Source organism: Xyrauchen texanus, chromosome 41 (assembly GCF_025860055.1).
Source record: "Xyrauchen texanus isolate HMW12.3.18 chromosome 41, RBS_HiC_50CHRs, whole genome shotgun sequence".
NCBI classification, from domain to species: Eukaryota; Metazoa; Chordata; class Actinopteri; order Cypriniformes; family Catostomidae; genus Xyrauchen; species Xyrauchen texanus.
The window spans coordinates 32,275,194-32,300,066 of NC_068316.1; the positions used below are offsets into that span (position 1 = coordinate 32,275,194).

At 38.6% G+C, this 24,873-nt stretch overlaps 1 protein-coding gene across 1 annotated transcript; it reads left to right on the forward strand.

Moving 5' to 3' along the window:
* The first annotated feature begins 8,565 nt into the window (after positions 1-8,565).
* LOC127634043 (annexin A13-like) lies at positions 8,566-23,671 on the forward strand. Its single transcript, XM_052113440.1, has 11 exons — positions 8,566-8,707; positions 10,231-10,306; positions 14,963-15,057; positions 15,164-15,334; positions 15,491-15,524; positions 15,656-15,735; positions 16,027-16,095; positions 18,523-18,624; positions 18,741-18,816; positions 19,303-19,415; positions 21,220-23,671. The coding sequence occupies exons 1-11, from the start codon at positions 8,693-8,695 to the stop codon at positions 21,337-21,339; spliced, it is 951 nt and encodes a 316-aa protein (XP_051969400.1). The 5' UTR covers positions 8,566-8,692; the 3' UTR covers positions 21,340-23,671.
* Positions 23,672-24,873: the final 1,202 nt, after the last annotated feature.

Below are 24,873 nucleotides of genomic sequence, written 5' to 3' on the forward strand. Positions count from 1 at the left end.
CCCTAAGGTTGTGCAGTGTACTCACAAAAACGCAAGAGGTCTCAGACATGATCTTGAGATGTCGACTCAAGGGCATAAGAGCCCGGAGTAGCAAAGCATCTAACCCATAAAGTTCGATGAATGTGTGCGAAGATAACCCTATCGCAACACAAACTTGTCATAAAAACTGATGAATGTGAGCGGAGAGGACCAGCCTGCTGCATCACAAACTTGTTCAGGTATGAGCTGAGATGTCGACTCAAGGGCATAAGGGCCTGGAGTGCAGAACATCCAAACTAAAAAAGTCCAATGAATGTGTGCGGAGAGGACAACCTGCCGCATCACAAACTTGTTTAGGCATGGGCTGAGATGTCGACTCAAGGACATAAGAGTCCGGAGTAGCAAAGCATCTAGCCCATAAAGTTCGATGAATGTGTGCGAAGAGAACCCTATCGCAACACAAACTTGTCATAAAAACTGATGAATGTGAGCGGAGAGGACCAGCCTGCCGCATCACAAACTTGTCCAGACATGAGCTTGAGATGTCGACTCAAGGGCATAAGAGCCCGGAGTGCAGAACATCCAAATTAAAAAAGTCCAATGAATGTGTGCGGAAAGGACAACCTGCCGCATCACAAACTTGCTGCAGAGGGAGACCTCTAGCCAAGGTTTTAGAGGATGAGAGCCCTCTGCTAGAGTGCGCCCTGAAACCTACTGGCGAAGCTTGACCGCGTGCCTCGTAGGCCCGGGCAATAATGAGGATGCCTCTTTGAGGGCACCCCGCCCACCAAGCCGTGGCAAACCGCAGCGGCCACATAGAACCTGGCAGTGGTGAGGCAAGTGCCCGCTGACAGTTCTTTCTACAGAAAATCCAGAACTGAAACAAACTGGCAGTTAACTGGTTCTGTAATAAGAACTTTAGTAGAAGGAAACGCATGCAGGCGCATTTGCATTACTACGTTCAGCCCCTCCCGAGGGGGAGGGGGGGGACTGGGCGACTCGGGGAGAAGTACAGGAGACATTGCGCTATCAACAGAGGTGAAGAGGTCCTCTTCTGCCCTGTAAAATCTACCCAGATCAGTTCCAAGTGGAAGGAGCCCTAGCACTTGAAATGGTCTCGATAACCTCAAGAGAAAACCCTGTGAACCTCATTTGTTACCCTTAGGGGTCAGACATGAAAGGTTTCACAATTCGGGCCAAGGATGAGAAGGTCCTCCCTGTTCGGAATCGCCCAAGGCGAGCCGTCGAGGAGAGGAATTAACTCCGAGAAACATATCCTGTTCGGCCAGCGCAGCGTCATTAGTAGGAGGCAAGACCCTTGCTGGTGAACATTGCCAAGACTCCCGGGAGCAGAGAAACCGGGGAAAGAAACGCATACAGACGCACTCTGGGTCATGTATGTGTCTTAACATCCAGACCCAAGGGGGCTGGGTGATTTCAGGGAGAAGTAGAGGAGACATTGCGCTATTCATAGAGGTGAAGAGGTCCTCTTCTGCCCTAAGATCTCACCCAAACTTGTTCCTAGTGGAAAAAGCCCGGCATTTAAAAAGGTCTCGATAACCTCAGGAGAGAGCCCTGTGTCCCTCAGTTGGTACCCTTAGGGGCCAAACATGAAAGATTCCACAATTCGGAGCAGGGATGAAATATTGCCCTGTGCCTGAGATAGAAGATCCTTCCTCTTCGGAATCGCCCAAGGCGAGCCGTCGAGGGAAGAAATTAGCTCTGAGAACCAAGCCCAGTTCGGCCAGCGCGGTGCTATCAGTAAGAGGCAAAAACCCTTGCTGGTGAACTCTGGGCAACTACTACCTTAGGGTGGAGTTCTTAACTCCCCCATTGGTATTTTCTGTCTGGACAGTAAATCTGCTCCCATATACGGGCATCCAGGGATATAACTGACCTGAGTGACAGGAGCTTGCCCTGGGCCCTAAGGAGAATCCGACGTGTCAGAAATACAGCTGACAGGAACGTGGGTCTCCTTGATGATTTATGTAAGAGGCTACCGCTGTATTGTCCACCCGCACCAAGACATGGCAGCCTCAGGAGGAGGTATTTCAGGGCCAGAAATACAGCCATCAACCCGAGACAGTGACTGTGACAACCGAGCTGACGACCCTCCTATCCCCTTAAGCTGGACGCCCACTTACGGCCGCTACCCTGCCTGTCAGGGAGGCGTCTGTCGTTAGCAGCCTGCGACAACAAGACGCACCTAGAGTGGGACCCAAGGCAAAAAACCGGGGTCTGGACCACATAGGAAGGGAACATAGCCTGAGGAACGTAACCCTATTTAGCCTAGGGGTTTTGGCCCTTGAAAGAAATCCCCTGGCTTTTGGCCACAACAAAAACGGTCTCATGAGCAGAAGGTCCAGAGGGATCACCGTGGACGCGGTCGCCCTGAGACCTGGAAATCGTTGATACTGATAGCAGTGCAACCTTGACCTAGCCTGACTTTGCTCAGGGTGATCTGAATGGACTCAATCCTAGCGGGAGACAGTTGTGCCCGCATTGTGATTGAAATCCATACGATGCCCCGATAGACAGTGTTCTGAGTGGGAGAGAGGACGCTTTTCTTGGCGTTGAGCCTCAACCCTAGAGAAAAAGATGAGCTAAGACGATGTCCCTGTGCTGAACTGCCAGTTCCTGGAACTGCGCTAGGATCAGCCAGTCGTCTACATAATTCAGAATGCAGATGCCCCGGAGTCGCAAGGAGCCAGCGCTACATCATGCATTGTGAATGTGCGGGTAAAAAGGGCTAGGCCGAGTGAAAGAACCTGATCCTGGAAGACTTCGCCCCAGAAGCAAACCTCAGGAACTTTCCATGTTGTGGCAGAACTTCTAAATGAAGTATAGAAGTGCGTCATAAGATCGATGGTGACCAGCCAAACAAGTTGTAGGGCTTGAGACACGACCGTCTTGACAGGCATCATCTTGGACTTGAACACCCACGGACAGTTCAAGCTTTAAGACCTAAGCAGACGCCACCCCTCACCCTCCATGGGAAACGGGAAGTATTTAGTGTAATAACCTAACTCTCTCTCTGGAAGGGGAACACATATCATGGCCCCTTTAACCAGGAGATTGAGTTTTTTTTTTTTGTTTTTTTTTACATAAAAAAGAAATCCGGTTTACGGTAGTGAGAACACGCCGTGGAAACATGGAAAAGAGGCGAGTGAATTAAATCCTGACGCCCTTATAAGACCTACAGAAAAGAATATATCTGGCAGAAGTTTCCACGCTGCCAGGATCTCTGAGATGGGTATTATATTTGAACACTTCCTGTTGAGGGGTTGTCGAGTGTTTCGCGTCCTGAATAAAATGCAGGAACAGCGAAAACACCCAATTTGACGGAAGCCTCTGCAACCCGAAACACCAAGAGGTGGCGGGAATGGAGGGGCTTCGAGGGGGTACCGGGAGGGGTGAAGTGAAGCACGCGCCCCGTCCCGAGGGGAGCTACCCCCTAATCTAGGCGCAAGACTGTCAGGATTTTCTCTTACTAGAAATGATAGCCCTAAGGTCTTGCTTCGGGGGCTGGCGAGGGAGGCGAGACTGTCCCCAATCCCTGGGAGGAGGAGCACGACTCGCCACGCTTTGCTTTTGAGCCTCCGTTCAGACAGGACTGAAGCGGGTCTGAGGCTTGCTCATCAAGCGCAGAACCCACACTCAGGCCGTCCGGGAGGTCATTCTGGTACGCCTGTAAAACAGCATAGTGTGCAGAGCAGCACCAGCCTGACCTGCTGCTTGATAAGCCCTTCCCCCTAAAGTGGAGGTTGTCCTACAAGGCTTTGAGGGGAGAGAGGGCTTCTTAAGTGACGATGCCGAGCCCGGCGAGAGATAGCCCGCAAGCGTCTCTTCGACCGGCGGCATCACTGAATACCCCCGTGCCTCAGCACCCACGATGGTCGAATATAATGACGTCGAGGGTATGTGAACACGGGAAGAAAATATATATATATATATATATTATTTATTTATTTATTATTATTATTTTTTTTTTAGGGGTTCCTCCATGAGCGAAAAAGCTCTTCATGGAGGTTATCAAAGAAGGGAAGGGACTCATGAGGTGTTCCCTTTCTTAGACTGGAAGATAAAATCTATCCCCTAATTTGGAGAGTTTGGTGTCTCTTTTTCGCGTGGCCAGTCCAATCTGGCAACCGCTTGAGTAACAACATCGAGCAATTCCTCCGTGGATTTTTTTATCGCGGACGGAAAGCTCAGAGGCGGGAAGAGAATCGCGATCCTCCTCATGATCCGAAGAAGCGTCGGAACGCGCTTCGAGATCATGTGAAGGACCAGCTGGGTTTGGGGAGAGAGCGAGAGAAAGGGATCAACCCGTCTCTTGCTCCTCAGCCAAATCCATGCAAGAGCCCCATGAACGATCTTTCTTTTTTCTTTTTCATGAGTGCTAACTCCCGGAAGCAAGCGAGGCGAGCACGAAGCACTCTGCCTGTTAAAGCAAATCGCAGTGCTCGCACCCGCCCTGCTGCAACGTGAGAGCAGCTTGCTCTTACCCCCAAACAAACAGCAAAAACTGATGTGTGTCCTCTTCAGCTATAGAGCAAGAAGAGGGGAACACGCACCATTTGCGGCTTTCAGTCATTCTCTCTTTTTTTTCTTTCTTTTTTTGAAATATATATATATAGATATAATATTTTCTAAACAGAAGAGAAAATTGAACAACGTTCACTGCACACTGCCTAACTGATTCTATCTCCTAACAGAGGAAAGAAAGTTTTGACAGGGTTTGTGAAACACACAGAAACAGAATCGCTCTGAAAAAAGAGTTTCTGGTGACGTATCCATTTATAGCCTGGCCGCAGGTGCATCTAATGATTACATCAGCCGAGGCTATAAATTCCGGTCAATGTTCATTGACGTGTTACACACATTATTCAGCTCGGTTCACAGCTAGAGTTGTTCCCCGTAGCGCTTAGCAGCGCAGCATCATAGTGAAGCTTTTTGTAAAGGGAACAGCGCGAAAATTGGATGGTTATAGACACAATGGTTTTTATACAGAGGTAGCCTAATGATATTTTATACACCCTCACCCTAATCCTCACACAAACGTGTTAATATCAGAAGATTTAAAGCAAAGCATGATTTTATCCTCAAAAGTTGTATTTTATCATGTTTCACTATAAGACATTTTAAGAAATAAAGTACAAAAAGTAAAGCCAAATCCACACATACTCACACACACACACACACACACACACACACACACACACACACACACACACTCACACGCTCACAAACACACACATGTTGGTGCGGTTATCCTAATGAGGACTCTCCATAGACAAAATGATTTTTATACTGTACAAACTATAGATTATATCCCCTAAACATCAAAAATGTTCTGCAGTTTTACATTTTCAATAAAACATAGTTTAGTATGTTTAAGTGATCTGAATTATGGGGACACTAGAAATGTCCTCAAACACCAGAAATGTCCTCAAACACCACATTTATAGCATAATACCCTTGTAATTACCAGTTTGTAACCTTAAAAATGTCCTCATAAATCACACACACACACACACACACACACATGGAACCAGGGACTAGCAATGGTTTAATTAAATAATTTTATGAAGCTCCTTTCAATTGTTCCGGAGTGAAAACATTATTTTTAAAAGCTGGTGTTACTTCCCGTGTTAAGCACTTTGCACACCAAACACAAATATTCTCGCTAGAAAAGACTGATTTATATGAAGCCAATTCACAGCTGGAGTGACAATTTGTGTACCAACAAAACGAGGGTTTTTTATGACGGTGAGTGTGTTAATATGTATTTTCCTTCTCCCGCCGATTAAATGCCCTGACCAATAAAACAAGAAAGTAATGACCACCAACACAACATTAAACACTGAAGTAACTTGAGGAAGAAATCCAAAAGCAGCAGTGAGGATGTGTATTTCATTTGCATCAAATGCTTTAAAAACTGATTTTGTTTTTATTTATTTATTTATCATATCGATTCTGTTCACATACAAATTATATTGCTGCATCACTGCCTTGCATCGTCTTTTTCAAAAACACTCTGATCTTATGTGGCTTGTCTTCAAAATGTATTCCATACAGGAAAATTCATGCACCTAGAACTTTAAGTTTAATTTGTAAGAGATATCTTTTGTGATCAAACACTCAAACTGAATTGAAAAGATTACTTTGTTTTAATAGTTAAAGACGTTATAACTTTCTTGTCAATGGGTGGTGAGTAATAAGATGATTCACTCAATGTCAGAGCATGTGTCATACACTGCTATTATTCTCTGATCACTGGCCGTATAAAACATTGTATATGTCATTTTAACAATCTGCTCTGGTCTTAGTTTGGCAATGTATTAAAGGATACAGGGCAGCATCTTTCACAGTTGTTCCACATTGTGTTTATCCTCATACACTTAAAGGTGCGCTCTGAATTTTTTCACTCATTAAAAAAAGTTTAACTCCTAAAGACATGAATTGTAATTTTGCAATATATGTAGGAAATCATGAAGACTCCAGTCATATCAGTAACCTTATAAAAGCCCTTTTATTCTACATGGAGAGGGTCCACACATGAGGGCGCCATCTTAGAATCACATGACCAGCTGAATACTACTCTTTTAATCTCAGTAATCGTCCTGTTATTTGACACTTTCACACTCATTGATTAAAATAATCATGACTGTCTGTGTACAGTGAATTTCTACAATTACATCTGAAACTGAAAACTATTGATTTGAAATGATGAAGATGGATTGATGGATTTGCTCATGGTGACAGTGATGGTCAGGGAGTTGAGAAAAAGTTTTAATACTGTTGTAACCATGTTTTAACCACGTCATAGTTTTAATGCAATAAATGGTGTTACTACAGTAATATGGTGTTAATATCGTAACCATGTTTCATTTTTGTAAGGGAAGGTTAGGGTTAGGTTTAGGGGTATAGATTGGGGTAGAGTGTCTGTGGGACTCTAAATAGACACAATAAACAAGCTGCAAGGTCACTATACAGAATGTTAGTATGTAATGATGGGTGTTAAGATTATCTGCCACTATCTGGATGTAAATAACATCACTCTTTTCCACTTAGTGTATTGCTGTCTATCTATGCCATTATATTATTTTATATTATTTAATTACAATTTATTTTATGAAAATGTTATGAATATTACATTTTATTACATAATATGTTTTATTCTATAATATTTTTTATTATATTTTTATATAATATCTTTTATTATTTTAAGTATTTTATGATTTACAGTGTATTTTAACTAATAGGATATAGTATATTTTCTGAAAATGTTATTAATATTATAACGTGTATCGATTTACACACATGAGCAAGCCAAGCAAACGGTTTCCAGATTGAGTTGCTGCTGTTGTTTTATTTGCCACTAGAGTGCACTTTTGTAATATATTCAATGCAGACCACTCAAATGATTTGAAATGGTAAATATACTTACGTACCAACAGCTCGAAGAGCAATTCTATCAATATATAAAAGACAAAAGGTTTGAGAGGGGGAAAAATACACTGATGCTACTGAACATATAGAAAGGGCACTAACATTTCTCACTTTCTGCAGAGCCTCTTCAAATTTCCATTGCTAATACATGTTCCCTATTTCCTGTTTTATTTGTATATATAGAATTCATGCTTCAAAGTGTCCATGCCAACTCACCTTGATTTGGATCTGTAGATTGACTACTAATAATCCTGCACATATGGATCCCAAACCTTCCTGAAAGATCATGTCAAAGTCAGAACACTAATTATCATGTAGTAAATCTGGCTATTGATGGACATCTGCTGACAGAGCTGGTCTAATCACCTTTTGGCCCTCAGTTAAAGCTACTAAAGCAGTATCACACGAGCAAGTGTGACTCCAGCTGATCAAGTAATGTCTTCTGAAGTGAATCAATACAAATTTCGTGAAAAACGAATCACTAATTAAAACTTTATTGACTTTAAGAAATTGCTTCCTGTAAACAATTCTCTCCAATATTTAGAATTTGGACTGCAGTACCCATTTTAAACGCTTGATGTAAATGTTTACATTTACATTGATGCATTTGGCAGACGGTTTTATCCAAAGCGACTTACAGAGCACTTATTACAGGGACAATCCCCCCGGAGCAACCTGGAGTTAAGTGCCTTGCTCAAGGACACAATGGTGGTGACTGTGGGGCTCGATCCTTCTGATTTCTAGATTACCAGTTATGTGCTTTAGACCACTACACCACCACCACTCCATGTTACATATTGCTCCTCAAGGCTTATACGAAATGTCAGCCAACAGAGTGACAAAAATGTCATATAATAATAATAATAATAATAATAATAATAATAATAATAATAATAATAATAATAATAATAAACACCTAAATAATAGAATGTAAAAACCACGTTAAGCCCACGACACAAAACAATTCGTTTTTATTCACTAAATTTGAAATTTTGGACATCTTAAATGCATTTTAACTCTTTTCTTTTATATGTTTCGTTTGCACAAATCACTCGTATTTTGTTTTAATGCAAAAACCTTTGTTGCTGGCTCTCGGGAAATACACGTATAAACCATCCCGTTACTCGCCTACGTGCTGACGTCACTTACAGAAACGCTTGTGGCCTTGAGTTCGGACAGCGGTCAGCAGCTACTCGCGATCATCTGATCATCATCTTCATCTTCATCAAGCACCTTCATCGGAGCGACAGAAACAATCGACATGGGGAACTGTTACGTGCGTATCTTAGTTATGCTTTTCGCTTTAATGGCCATCTTTTACCGGCGAGATCGCCAGAGAGAGATTTACTGCAGCATTCTCCGCATTAAACTAAAACCCAAAGCTCTTTTATAACAACAATGAAAAATGATGTAGAGAAGAACGAATAAGGATAGTTACGATGTTACTTTGAAAGATGTGTTGGGTTAAATAGTGAATCTTAAAGTGATGCATTACTATACATTTTCATGTGATCGCTTTTATAATTAGATGGTAAAACTCATTTCTGGATGAGCTTCTTTATAAGTATTCAACTGTTTCGATAGTATAGGTTATTGTAAATGGAAAGGAATGTGTCTGAATCCCGTTATGTGAGTCAGAGGAAACGCTCTGGGAGGAGACATGAGAGCAGTTTCATTCTCAGCGGTCAGTGGAGGCCTCCAGCAGTCTGTGTTTGGACAGGGTGGATCCTCTGAGCATTCCTGAGCAAGGCTTTTGTTCATACTGGGGAAGACAGAGGGGCAATTGTACTACATTTCTCCTGTCACAATCAGGCTACAGAGATTACACTTATTCAGCACATATTTCTGCCTTGGAAAAAATTGTGTGATCATTTCCCTTTTTTAAAATATTCAGCAAAAGAAAAACTGTTTTTTGGGGGATGTCCGATGATTTTCTAATGCTGTCTAAAGTTTTGCTACTTTTAAACTTTCAATCAGTTTTATCACTGAGTTATTGGTTAAAAGTTATCATGAATTGCACTATACTATAGCATTAACATAACTTTTGATTGAACTTTCTCCCAGAACACTAAATAGCAACAAAACTATCACTGCACTTAAAACCTGTTTGTCACTTTTAACTTCAAGATTTTCCTGATCAATGAGGTTAATTTTTAAGTCACTGGATTTAACATTTAATAACTTTTAAAATGTTGCACGTTTAGCTAATTATTCCTGAAACAATTATTTTGACACAAAATACTTATTTGTCATTTTTAGTTTTATTAAAGATAATTAAATCAACAGTTTTTCAATAACTGTCCAATATGTGAAATGATGGTATTTGAGGTAAAAGGTGAGGGAATAGATTTGGCAAATGTTCAAAGTTGGCTCAGAGTGAGTGACTGATTAAATCACAATGCAGATTCATTTGTTTATAGAATACTCGAGATGTCATGAAATGCCAAATGCGATTGTAATTAACAGGAAATGCTGCACCCTCTTCTGAAATACGCATTATCTTCATTTGTTACTTTAAACGAAGAATCTACACTATAACCGCCCCTGTAAAACTCCTCCTTGCAACATTATAAAATGGAGAGCCCAGGAGACCAATTGGTCAACACAGCACAAATCACCTGTTCTTCGTTCTAATATTAAACTTGTGAACTTAATATTTGTATTATGTAGTAACCCTTTGTAAAAATAGTCAGGACAGATTTTGCATGGCATCTAATACATTATTACTTAATTATGATGACCATTGATACTGTTCATTCTGAAAGCATGATGATTTTCTTTTATGGTTTTATTTGACAGCCAACGGTTGTTCCTTATGACGCTTTCGATGTCGTCGCTGACATAAAGGCCATCCGCAAAGCCTGCAAAGGTTTAGGTAAGATACCCATGCCATTCGTATATATACTGTACATTCTGTATATCCTTTGTTCAACTGTAATGCATGTGTTCATTTTGTCCATTTTTCACAATTAGTTGTTACAACTTGTTCTAGGCCAGAAGTGTACTCTGTGTATCATAAATACATATATACTCACTTTTGTGAGTCAAACAAATATTTAACAAGGGACATTTTAGAGGAGTACTGTTTCCCCCTGTTTTTTGTTCATTTTTTTTATCTGGTTAATTGGCCAAACTTATTAAGTTGAGAACATTAGGATTGGAACTGACCTGTCCTACTCATTGGAACCACATGGAGACTTAAGCCTTATTTATACTTTTGCCTGGCACCTCCCCAAACTCTAGAGGCGATTATACTTGACGTGCATGCCGTTGTACTATTCTGTGAAGTGACGGGGCAGCCCAGAGAAAATATCATCTGAAACAGCAGGAAGTAGTTGTGAGAAAAAGTTTGCCAGAACAACATCAGAGCACAATGACTTCAAAACCTTTATAAGGATCTTTGAAATAAAAGCATCAAACTTCAATCTGTTTTTGTTTTTATTAGATAATAAGGAAGCGGACAAATGCTTGTATCATGCCTTAAAAATGCTAATAGTATACTATATAGTGTAGACTGTAGCATATATATTTATATACATACATATAAATGCTACAGTATTAAAATATTTTTCACTAACTATTCAAAACAATTAAAATCTAAAGAGCAAAGCGGCAGTCTCTGCAACGTGCAATGTGTAGATGGCACCGCTACTATATTTTATGCTTATAAATATTTTATGCTTATAAAATATTCATTGAAATGCTTGCACCCACATAGCGATACTCTTATAGATATGCAAACTAAAACATGCAGTGTAGTGACTAAATCAACTCATTGATGCTCATTCATAAAACATGAGTATAAAAAATGTGTGTATAAATGCATTCTTATGTACATTTCCCATTGTACTAAATGGGGCAATTTATGCAAGAATGAGTTTATTAACAATTTACACTGAAAGGCTGCTCAGCTAGGAAGAAGCCACTGCTCCAAAACCACCATACAAAGCCAAATTACAGTTTGCAAGTGCACATGGGGACAAATATTTTACTTTTGGAGAAATGTCCTCTGGTCTGATGAAATAAAAATTGAACAGTTTGGCCATAATGACCATTGTTATGTTTGGGGGGAAAAAAGGGTGAGGCTTGCAAGCTGAGGCAAGCCTCGGGGGCAGCATCATGTTCAGGGGGGGCTTTGCTGCAGGAGGGACTGGTGCACTTCACAGAATAGATGGCATCATGAGGAGGGAAAATTATTTGGATATATTGAAAAAAACATTTCAAGACATCAGCCAGGAAGTTCAAGCTCAGTCACAAATGGGTCTTCCAAATGGACTATGACCCCCAAGCATACTCCCAAAGTTGCGGCAAAATGGCTTAAGGACAACACAGTCAAGGTTTTGGAGTGACCATCACAAAGCCCTGACCTCATTATGATAGAACATTTGTGGGCAGAACTGATAAAGTGTGTGGGAAAAAAGCAAGGAGGCCTAAAAACATGACACAGTTACACCAGTTCTGTCAGGAGGAATGGGACAAAATTCCAGCAACTTATTGTGAGAAGCTTGTGGAAGAATACCCAACATGTTGACCCAAGTTAAACAATTTAAAGGCAATGCTGCCAAATACTAACAAAGTGTATGTAAACTCCTGACCCATTGGGAATGTGATGAAAGAAATAAAAGCTGAAATAAATCTCTCACATTCTTAAAACAAATTAGTGATCCTAACTGTCCTAAAACAGGGAATGTTTTCTACGATTAAATGTCAGAAATTGTGAAAAACTGAGTTTAAATGTATTTGGCTAAGCTGTATGTAAACTTCTGACTTCAACTGATTATACATACATTATATATATATATATATTAGGGCTGTCAATCGATTAAAAATGTTTAATCAAATTAATTACATGATGTCCCGATTAATTAATCGCGATTAATCACATAAACAAATATTTGCTAAGAAAGCCCCTCATATAACAATAATTCAATATATAATGATTATACATATTTATATCAATATATAATTATATATAGTTATCTTTAAATATTTATAAATGATATATATATTATATATATATACATAAAATATTCAGATAATTAAAATGCATTACATTCCTGTAGCAGAAGAGTTAATCATTGATAAGACCATTCAAAAAGCAGCTTTAGAATACAATGTATTGTTTATTACCATATTATTGATCATAAGTTAATCATTGGCACACAGTTCACATTAATCCATTTCACAAGTGAATTTGTCAATCAGTTGGAGATTTATTATGAGGGCTTGTTTAAGGACCCGTCAATTTACACCTACGTCAGACATTTTTTTAAATTAATGCTTACTAAACTTTTACATCTAGAGCCAAGAGGTATATTAAAACAAACAACAACAAAAAGGAAAATAAATAAACAGTTTAAATAAAAATATCAAATTGTTTACATATTTCAATACACTTTACAGCTTTCTTGTTACTCAAATTAGAAATTGTTCTTAGGTATTGCTGAACCTTAAAAATTAAAACGAATGGTTTATAACCACCATACTTACATTTATGAATACTAAACTTTGCCAAGAAAAGCAGAACATTAATCAAATAATATTCCTTATGAAGAGACATGTCATAGCTAAAAAACCCGAATAAAAACATTTTCAAAACAAAGTTGAAAGCTGGGAATTATATGATCTCTAACAATCTTGCAGAAATCAGACCAAAAACAAGTCGAGTAGGGACAATTCCAAAATATATGAACAAGTGTTTGTATAATGTCACCATGACATTATAATCACCTGCCTAATATCCCCCTCATGCCACCAAAACAGCACCAACTCACATCTCAGAATAGCACTGATATTGAGTGAGAAGAATATATGATATTCTTCTCACTACAATTGTACAGAGTGGTTATCTGAGTTACAGTAGACATTATCAGTTCAAACCAGTCTGACCATTCTCTGTTGACCTCTCTGTTAGTGCAAGACAGGCTGGTTTGAGTATTTCTGTAACTGTTGATCTTCTGGGATTTTCACACACAACAGTCTCTAGAATTGACTCTGAATGGAGCCAAAAACAAAAAACATCCAGTGAGTGGCAGTTCTGTGGATGGAAATACCTTGTTGATGACAGAGGTCAACAGAGAATGGCCAGACTGGTTTGAACTGATAAAGTGTACAGTAACTGTGATAAGGGAACAACCTCTGACCTCATGAGCACTGGCAGCGGCTGGGGAATGATCCATGACATGAGGGCTATAAATACTCTGACATGGTATCAAGTAAACAAGAACACCAATGAAAATACAAGACTGATAACAAGATAACAAGTCAATGAACCAATAACAAGACAAGACTAATAAACAAAGGAACCAATAAGAACAAAACTTATGAAACACGGCGGGAACAGGAAAAATGAGATCTGTACAAAACACAAGACATGAAATCAAAACATGAAAAACAGCACATTTAAACATGACAATATATATATATATATATATATATATATATATATATATATATATATATATATATATATATATTCAAGATGTGTTTAGGCCATATTTAAAATATGTAGTTTGATTTTTTTTTACATTTTCCACCACATTGCTGTAGCTACATGATTTTTGTAATGTTTTCTTGTATTCACTTTTGCACATATTCTGGCCAACTTTTGGCTCATTGAGTTTGTAGTTAACAGGACATTTCAAGCATTGTCAGCAGTGTCTTGTGTTGTGATAATTTCTTCATCTAAAACTACATTTTCTTATTGTGCAGTTATACTGTAATATTGTAACTACTGTAAATAGTTAACAAGAACTGACAATGAACAATACTTTTACAGCACTTAATAATCTGAAATGAAGAATTGCTGACTTGTAACAGCACCTCAAATACACACTTTGTACATTTAAACCAAACATCTTCACGTTGTTCAGTTTTTGGACATGTTATTTACCTTATATATTTAGTGCTTTCTATTGTTTTTAAATCTACTCATTGTCATGGAAGTTCTCCACCTGAAATTCACATGAGTGAGAGTGTTCCAAACACACAAAGGACACAGCGCAGTCTTTTCCTCAGCTTTATTCTTACCACCCGGCCGGGGGCAGAAGCTTGGGTGTCGTCTAACCCCCCTTACACTTATATAGGATATACTTATGTATAGTTGCTTGTTTGTTAACAAGTTACATGCCATTTGACCTCAGCACATTTCTCACGTGATATGAACTCAGCAAAATGTTTGTTAGGGATGTAATGTATATATTGTATATTGCCGTGAGCAAACAAGTTGTCATATGATCGGACTTCAGCAGTATGTTCATTGTACAAGGAGATATTGTCTTTTGCTTAAAAAACAGAATGGTCATCCATTTCAACTCATAAGCACAATATAGGGCTGCTCTCATACTGCATTTTCTATCTTAAAGTATGTTATGCATAAATAATAATGTTTCAATATACCTAACTATTATTATTTCTGTCACACTATGTTTGCATTGTTTTTTGCAATGTTTTAAACTTATGACAATTTTCACACCGGTGGAGCCAGTTTAGATGAATTAGATTGATTAATTTATCATTTTTATTTTTAAAGGCACTGATGAGCAAGCCATCATAGATATACTGGCCAATCGCTGTGCAGCTCAAAGATTGGAAATCAAACATGCATACTTTGAGAAATATGATGATGTGAGTACTTTAAAAACTGTATTCTTTAAATTGTTTAAACTAGTTTACATTCTGACATCTTTAAAAACGAAGAGCGGACGATCACAGATTACTATTTTCCGTGCAGGAGTTGGTGGAGGTGTTGAAGAGTGAGCTGTCTGGTAACTTTGAGAAGGCCATCATCGCCATGTTGGATCCTCCTCATGTGTTTGCAGTGAAAGAGCTCAGGAAGGCCATGAAGGGTGCGGGCACAGACGAGGATGTCCTTGTTGAGATACTGTGCACTGCCACTAATGCTGTATGTTACTCTGTTTTGAATCAAAAGGCTCTGAGCTAGTTCCTGTATTTGTCACAGTTGCCAAAGAAGAGGCAAATGTTTTCCATTGCAACTGTGTTTTGTATTAATGAGTGTTTAGAATGTAAAATGAGTCACACACTACATGTTTTCTATTAGGAGATCGCAACTTACAAAGAGACCTACACCCAAGGTAACAGTGATTCATTTTAATACCACTCTACTTTCACACTTGAACTCAAAGTTTACAGTTTCCTGGATGAAAAATCTTCCAACAAGTCAAGTCATTTTTATTTGCATAGCACTCATATATATCTTCTACAGTGCATGACAGGGATTTGGAGTCAGACATTGAAGGAGACACGAGTGGGGATGTGAGGAGACTCCTGACATTGCTTCTCCAGGTAAATACCTCTTAATATTTTCTCAAAATAGTTGCTTACATCTTACAAAATGACTCCTCTGCAGACATGAGTGAAATAATGCCTGTGTTTAGTACTCCTCCCTCTTCCTCTTGTCATGATAGCTCTGCTGTTTGGCAGTGGTTTAGATCCGCCTTTAAGCACAGGCAAGGTTCAGTTACGTGACTCAGACTGGATTTCACTCTCCTCAGTTAGGACTGTCAGTTAATACTGTCTCTCTCTCTCTCTCTCTCTCTCTCTCTCTCTCTCTCTCTCTCTCTCTCTCTCTCGTAGGGTAACAGAGATGAGAGCTACAATGTGGACGAAACGCTGGCAGAGCAAGATGCCGTCTCACTGTTTGAAGTAGGAGACTTTCAGTGCGATCTCATTACTATTTGTACATATTCATACGTAAAGTGAGCTCTAGTACACCTTTAGATAGACACAAAAATGTACATTTTCAACATGTATAGAATAGCTTATAAGGGCACCTGCACACTGACTAGAGTTTACGTTGTGTTAGAGAACACTGTGAAGACATTGATTTCAGTGGAGATGATGCATGGCAAGATCATAGAGGAAATGCAAGAGTTCGCGAAAGTGCCGTTCCATCATGCAACCAAAAGTTTAAACCATTTTTTGGCCATTGAGAATTTCTTACAGACCTGTTGTGACCTGTTGTGTTTTTGGAAATCCAATTAGTTGTTTTTCCGCTTGGTTTCAAAATGATCTCTTTAACTTTCCACACCCTCAAAATGGTTCTTATGGATTAATTTTCATCAAACACTACATCAGAACTTTCTTTAGTGTCTAGGTGCCCTAACCCGTTAACTCTTTTATGGATGTACAACTTTAGAGACTTTAGAATATTGATTTCATGTGGTTGATTTTGTTGTATTTATTAGTGTTAGGGAAGCTACTTTGAAACTCTTTTGCATCCCAAGCTATAAGCTACGCATAACTCAAAGTAGTTCAAATGACTTTGTTCAGTCATGAACTTGTTATGTGTTATCCAGTCAGCTAGCCCACATATGATATGTCAAGCCAATAGAAGTGCGTCTTCATCAAGATAAGCTGTTGACAAATCAGGCACTGGCACACATTGCTTTCTTTGGTCAGTAGTTTAAATACATCTACACATAGCTAGGCTAAGTCACTAGTTAAATAAGCTAAGGGCTTTCCTGGTACATATAGACATTATGAGTCAGATATCGAGCCATTTAAGCCTTTCAGCCAAGCAGGCCTAGGCACGTAATACACAAGATTTCTGCTTGTTTGGGGAGTTGTTTATTGTATTATGCGTTTGTGTCCAGTTTTTGCTAAATCAAACTAACAGACCTAGATAATGTAATTGTAGATTGGTTCCGTCCAGCATGTATACGCGTCAATCGGACCGCAATAGGCCTCACTGTTATGCGCATGCTCCAATAAACAGAGCTGCCGCACGATGTTTATTTAACTTGGAATTAGAACACAAAACAAAGCATAGAAGAAGAACAGCAACAAGCAACAACACAGGGTGCGAATATGCCCTATCGGAGACTTTAACATTCACTGTGAGAGCTTTGGAGGGCTGAAATGTGTGGGGCTAAAAAATTAAGTTTATTCTGAACTCACTTTTTAAGTCATTTTTATTGGAAACTCTGTTTGAATGATTGTTCTCCTGATTGACAGACTGCTGATCTGTCTAAAGCTAAAATCTGTAGCGTTTGCCATGTGTCCCTGCATTACAAATCCTACAGATTTGAGTTTTTGGACAAATCAGCAGTCTGCCACAGGTGTCAAACTCAAGGCTTGCTGGCCGAATCTGGCCTGCCACTTCATTTCATCAGGCCCGCAAACTAATTTCAGAAACGTTGGATGGCAGGTGCACTGAACGTCTCACTGACCAATCAGTTAGCGCGTTCCTCGTGAATTTTAATGAGCCTTCCCTTGTCATTCAAACTTTATTTTTGGAGCGCATTTTGCTCGCTCCAAAAGTGGAACAAAACAACGCTTTCTGCACCAAATGTCAGCATGGCTCAATGGTTAGAGCGGCGTGACCGCATGCAGAGCAGGTGCATTTACTCGTGGACCGGTCTCAACTGCGCAGCACAGATCATTATCAACAGAGCTAGTCCTTACCTGGATTAATTATCCGTACAGAATGGAAAGAGTTGTGTGAATTTAAAGCAGATGCGTTCATTCATGGATTGGTCTCGACCTTGCAGCCGCTCAGACCATTATAGGCATTTTCCAAATTATATTTTTGCGCCCCTTGAAGGGCACAGTGGGAAGGGGATGCTGTTTTTTTATATAGGAACCATAGTTACTTATCATGGTTGGAGTCATGCATGGTTCTTCATGTGGTCAAAGTCTTAATTCAAATACCATTGTTAAAGTTGGAAGAACTATTATACATTTTCATAATTTCTATGGACAAGCTATCAGTTTTCCCTCTGTTTAAAATTTGTACTCTTCTATTGCTTTACTGATTGTAGCAAAATGTAACTGGTTTTGTTTGCCTTCAGAAATTCCAAGATATGACTATAGGATGAGGATACAAATGAGGATTTGTATCTCTAAAGATGTACATACATGGGTTCACATTTTAAAAGCTATGAATACATTGATATTGTACCATTCATTGTCTGTCTTAAAGAAAAATAAGATATGTGCACACTGTATGTATGAATACCTATGGATATGAATTAAATGACTCTGGAATATTTAATGACAAATAATTACATAAATATTTAGTCACATTTCCAGGCCTCTTTCAGTTCGTTAATGTTTGTTGTTGTCTGTCAGGCTGGAGAGGGCTGTTTTGGCACAGATGAGTCCACCTTCAGCTACATTCTGGCCAACAGAAACTACATGCAACTGCAGGCCACATTCAAAGCCTATGAAGCCGTGAGTTTGTGCTTTTATTTAAGCTCCTGGTAGTGGCGTAGTACAATAAGTCCACAGTTGTCTCAGATTCCCTCTAGCACTGAATCACTGTTAGATTTCACCTTTGTTTCCTTCAGATTTCTGGAACAGAGATTTTGGATGTAATTGATAAGGAAACCTCTGGAACCCTGAATGACTGCTACACCACACTTGGTTTGTATTAAAACATACTGTTTCATTTAAATTAGCTCTAAGGAAGATTTTCCACATTTGAAAAATGTATAGTATTTTTAACAAATGTGTAAAATTATATACAAAAATCCTTCCTTTATCTCTATAAAATCACTATTATCAGACACCTTTGGCTGCAGAATGAATTAATCATGGGTTAAGAAAATGAAATAAAAAGCTTGCAAACAGTGCATTTCTACAATGGCATCAGTAACTGAAACTTTTGCTTTTGTATGACACTGCATCTGCAACAATAGGTGTCAATATAAAGTCCAAAAACATTACTTTTACAAACATACTTTCATATACAAATACTACAATAATATATGCATGCAGTTTTCATTGATTTAAATGGCAAATCAACCAAATAAGGTGTAAAGTTAATAAAAATACTTTCTAATGTAAACAATAAAGAATGAAAAGAGGAAAATAAGAATGGCTAAGCGGCTAACACTCTCTAACCCACAGTGCGGTGTGCTAAGAACCCTCAGCTGTTCTTCGCTCGGAGGCTGAACGCTGCAATGAAAGGTGCTGGAACTGATGAAGACACTCTCATCCGCATCATTGTGTGTCGCTCTGAGGTATGATACCAATTCTCATTCTGTGTGTTTCGAGTAATGTTAGGTTGTTTAATTGTATAAGCAATGATTGTGATTATGTTCAGAATGGAATAATTGCATACTGCTAAATGTGGACTGTACTGTAAACACTGTTTACTGCTTACTTAAATAATAAAAACATAAAAATATTTATTCACTAGCAGACAAAAGTTTGGAATAATGTACAGATTTTGCTGTTTCGGAAGGAAATTGGTACATTAATTCACCAAAGTGGCATTCAACTGATCACAAAGTATAGTCAGGACATTACTGATGTACAACAAATTGGTTCATTAAATGAAGCTTAACATTGTCTTTGTGTTTGTTTTTGAGTTACCACATTATACACTATCAATGTTTGAGATTTATTGTCCAGCATATACTGTACGCTCCATATACCATGATGAAGGTGACTCTCACTAGAAGAGTAAACATAAACACAAAAGTCTTAACTAACTAAAAACAAAACAAAAATCTATATTAAACCTGGCAATAAACAATATTTCAGGACTTTGACAATTTTATGACAGAAAAAAAGAAATGTTTAGGATCCCACACAATTTCTAGGTCACTAATCAAATTGAACCGTGTTAACGGGGTTTCTTGCTCCCACTGAAGCACACAAGATGCTCAGTGGAATTTTCATGAATCATGCTGGACAACATTGATCATCATGTGTTGCACAGACTTTTCACTCAAACTATTATGCTGATAATATTTTTTGCCAGGAAACTTGTAAAAGGTTGCCGACCCCTGCTGTAGCCAATGAGAAATGTTTAAAATAGTACGCTTCATTTGTGACATGATATGCATGTCCAGTTCACCGAGTGGGGTGTCGTTATCATCTCAGAAATAAAAAAAGGTAATTTTGAATTTTGGGGCTCTGATAAAATTGTAGTTACGAGTTTAAATATAAATTAATGAATAAATACAAAATCTACAATTGTGGCTAATATTTCTTCTGGGTCATTCATCACACTGGAAATGGAAGGTCAAGTTGAGAGAATTGCAATGGGGGGTTACAGTATTGCTTTGATTGTATACTGCACATTTTGACACATTTAATAGGCCATATTAATGGGCTAAAGCACATAACTGTTGATCAGAAGGTCGCTGGTTCGATCCCCACAGCCACCACCATTGTGTCCTTGAGCAAGACATTAACTCCAGGTTGCTCCGGGGGGATTGTCCCTGTAGTAAGGGCACTGTAAGTTGCTTTGGATAAAAGCGTCTGCCAAATGCATAAATGTAAAAATTAAACATATTCAGATTCAACTTTTTTATTGTCATTGTGCAGAGTACAGGTACAGAGCCAATGAAATGCAGTTGTTTTCACATATCCCAACTAAGCTGGGGTCAGAGTGCAGGGTCAGCACCACTGGAGCAGATAGGGTCAAGGGCCTTGCGGTGCCAACCTTTCAGTCAGTAACCCAGAGCCTTAACCGCTGAGCTACCACTGGCTGCTAGTTTTCGCATATCCCAACTAAGCTGGGGTCAGGGCACAGGGTCAGCCATGGTAAGGCGCCCCTGGAGCAGGTGGGGTAAAGGGCCTTGCCAAGATGCCAGTGGCCTTGACCACCAAGCCACCACTGCCCCTTGGATATTAATAAATATGGATATTTCATGCAAACATAATGTTCACATACAGTACTGTGCACACTGTACATAATGCATACTGTAGAAATAGAAAGTGTAGCATAGTATGATTATCTGAAATTAGCCAATGATATGAGATTTACTTGTTAGATGATCACCACCTTTAATGGACACTATTCTGTTTGAATAGATTGATCTGGAGACCATCAAAGACATGTACCTGGAGAAATATGATGTGTCTCTGAAAGACGCAATCCGCTCAGAATGCGGTGGAGATTTCAAGCGCCTTCTGCTGGCCATCCTACACTGAGAGACACACCAGCAGACCCCTAGAGTGCTCACCGTGGATCAAGGGTGCTTTTATTGTAGTCACAAACAAGGCAAACTAACATGACTTACATTCAGTCATATTGTATGCAAACACTTAAACTCAACATGAAATGGCATTCGCAACACATTTTACTTATGCAGTGTGAGTGAAACAGGACATTCAATGAGAACAATGAGATTGATTATATCTACCAGAAATTGTTTGGATCTTGGTATTAGAATTGAGCCAGACAGTTGGGGAAGAGGGGTTGAAAAATAAGAGGGCTTGGGGAAGTTATTTGAAAAGGAAAGTCACTTTAGAAGCAGAGTGCTATATTACATTCTGACAAATATTTATTTCTTTAAAATAATGTCCACAGATGAATCATGTTCATTAAGACCAGGAACATGTATTTGGAAAGTAAGCAGGGTCATTTTTATTGACTTTATAGTGATGCAGTACCTAAAAAATCCATTATTCTTATCCAGCATTCTTATTTTTATTTCACTATTGTATTATGTATTATGTAGATTCATAAAACCACTCTTATGTTTCAAGAGCAACTGTCCTCACAAACATGAATATGTCTGTATGTATGTCCTGTAAACAGTTTCTTTGACATTACTTGCTCTAGAGGCAAAATGGCCAGTTTAATTTCCTTAAGTGGTGTCTTGTGGTTCTAGATAGCAAGAAAATTGTTACACTATAATGTTCTCATGAGATGAGATGAAGATCGAACATAAATGATGTAAGACCTGCATTATTATTTTCTTCCCAATAGCAATGTTTTCCCTCAAGTATTTTACACTGAAACCTCAACCGTTTAAGGTTACACTAGAAAAGATTTCTAATTAAATATTGAATCAGTAATGAACAAAATACCTTAATTGACCAAGTTCATAAAAAAATAAATCTGTGTTCAAAACAGTGTTCTTGCCAAACCCAGAGTTACTACAGCAAGCCTACAACAATGATTTAACATTCTAAGCTGTCAGGTTTTGTTTGGCGGGAAATCCTTGAGTGTTTACGTCATGTCTATACACAAAGAAACAGTTGGGCTACTATGGCACATGTGTAGGGGCAAGGGAAAGGGAGGGTCGGTGGTAGGTGGGTGGCAATGAAATTCAGTGTGAGGAATGGAGGGGGAGTGATAGTACAGTAAATAGAGTAGATGCATAGAACTTGAAGCTAGTTAGCTAGCTAGCACTGAACATGGATAGTCTTAAACAGCAACCCTTGTTGACCTCTGGAAAATCATCTGTGGTCAACCCCAAGAAACATCAAACTGTGGAAAGCCTGCAGGCAAAAGGGAAAGATGACAGAGTGCGTGCTAAAACAAGGATAAATATTGGCTTGGCTTTTCAAAAGTGGTGACAAGTGCAAGATCTGAATGGATTTAAGACTGACCCAGAGATGGCTTTTTTTCTTGCAGAAAGATATTTCAGTGGGTTGATAGTTATCTCAGTAGTTTGTGAGAAATTGCATAGCTTGTGCCTGTTATTTTAGGAAAGTTAGCTACCCAGCCAGTTGAGTGTATTTGGATCTAATCATATAGGACTTTCTTCTTACTATCAGTGACTCTTTGTGTAGTTAGTCAGATCTGCACTGATATGGAGATCACAGACCATAAATACCTCAAACCATCGGTTATCCACATGGAAGAGCAGTGCACAACTGATGTAAAATTTTTTTAATAATAATAAAAAGAAAAGTTCCTTCATAAGTAACTTGCAATTTTAAGTTTCAACCACAGAAGGCGATAGAGGGCCCATTATTCTGTAGTGTACCTTTTTCTGACTATACCAAAATATTTCAGTTCTGTGTATGTGAAATCTGAATAATTGTGAATTACTTCAAGATGCATGTGAAGAAACACTTAAATGCAACATTTCAGACTTCTAGGCAGCTGATATTTGTGGTCAAAATTGAATTGACAGTTTTACTAACCTGATCTGTAATGTTGTTGAGACTAACACAAAGCATATGTATTTATATTATTTACATGATAAAGTATAGTAAACTTGCAGTATATTTTAATACAAGAGAATGGTCTACAAGTAGGGTATTTTAGACTAAGGTACATTTGTTAAGTTAACAATAGCACAAGCAAAATTGGAATTCTGCTATTGTTCTCTTAACAAAATGCCCTTTATTAACAAATTGTTTAATCTATTTGGCTAGTTTTAATTCATGAATAGACATACAAGAACATTAACTGTATTTGTGATAAAACACAATTGAGTGAACATAGACCCTGGAGTTTGGACCAGTGTTTTCTTCTGTATTAACAATAAATAATCATTTAGATTTAACTGAATAAAATAAAGTAGTTCAAAATGACCCTGGGGTATTCTACACATTATTGGATGACATGTAGGCTGATGTTGTTCTGTATGTAATGCAGTGTGTGCCAGTATCTTCTCTTCTTTATTTTTATGTGTGATTAGCTATTGAAATCACATTAATCACACTCTTCAACAACAACAAAAAAATTAATGAATAAGCAAAAGTCAAAGGTTGGTTGAAAGGTGATGTCTTTATGTCCCTTGAGTCATTCTGTGGGAGTTGAGTCTTACATGGGCTTATGGTCTGCACGCATGCGTCAAGCATTAGGAAGTGTAATCAAACTTGAAATCATGGTTGTGCCTAGAGACTGCAATGGCAAGCTTACTGGATAAGATTAAAGGGACTCTATTTAAAAAGTATTGGTAAAATGCTGGGAATATGAGTCAGCCAAGTTAAGAAGTTTTGGATGGATTGCAGAAGAAGTCCAATCATGTGGAATAACAAATGTAGAAGTGAGCCCCACAGTAGTAGTGTCACCTATTTCACCTTGGCTATTCCCTTTACCATTAGTAGATTTTAATCTGCAAGAAATGATTAATGATAAAAAATAGAGCAATAGTAAAGTATGCAATAATAAATCAGTATCTAGAACAGAATTACGACTCCATGCTTACAATTTTCACTGATGGTTCTAAAGATCCTGAAACAGGTCGAGCTTCAGCAGCTGTATATGTCCCACATTTTCAAGTTAAAATTGGTAAAAGAGTATCTGACCAAGTAGGAGTTTATTCAACAGAGATGGAAGCAATATTATTAGCTATCAGGTGGATGGAGGACACTTGGCCAGTGAACGTGGTTATATGCTCAGACTCATTCTCTGCTTTATCAAACTTTATTCACGGGAGATCCTCAAGACAAGACATTTTATATGATATTCTTTAAAGTATGTATAGAGTAAATATGTTAGGAATTAAGATGTGTTTCCTGTTGGTTCCAGCACACGTGGGAGTGGATGGAAATGAGGAAGTTGAACATTTAGCAAAGCAGGTGCTGAAATGATCACATATAGAAATTAATATCCCACTAAGTAAAGAAGATAAGGCCAAAATCAGAACAGCTATAAAAGGGAATTGGCAAGAATTTTGGAATGAGGAGGGAAGAGGAAGACATCTTTACCATATTCAAAATCAAGTATGAGGTGAAAGAGGGAATTTTGATAGTAGAAGAGAAGACACAATAACACTTCGC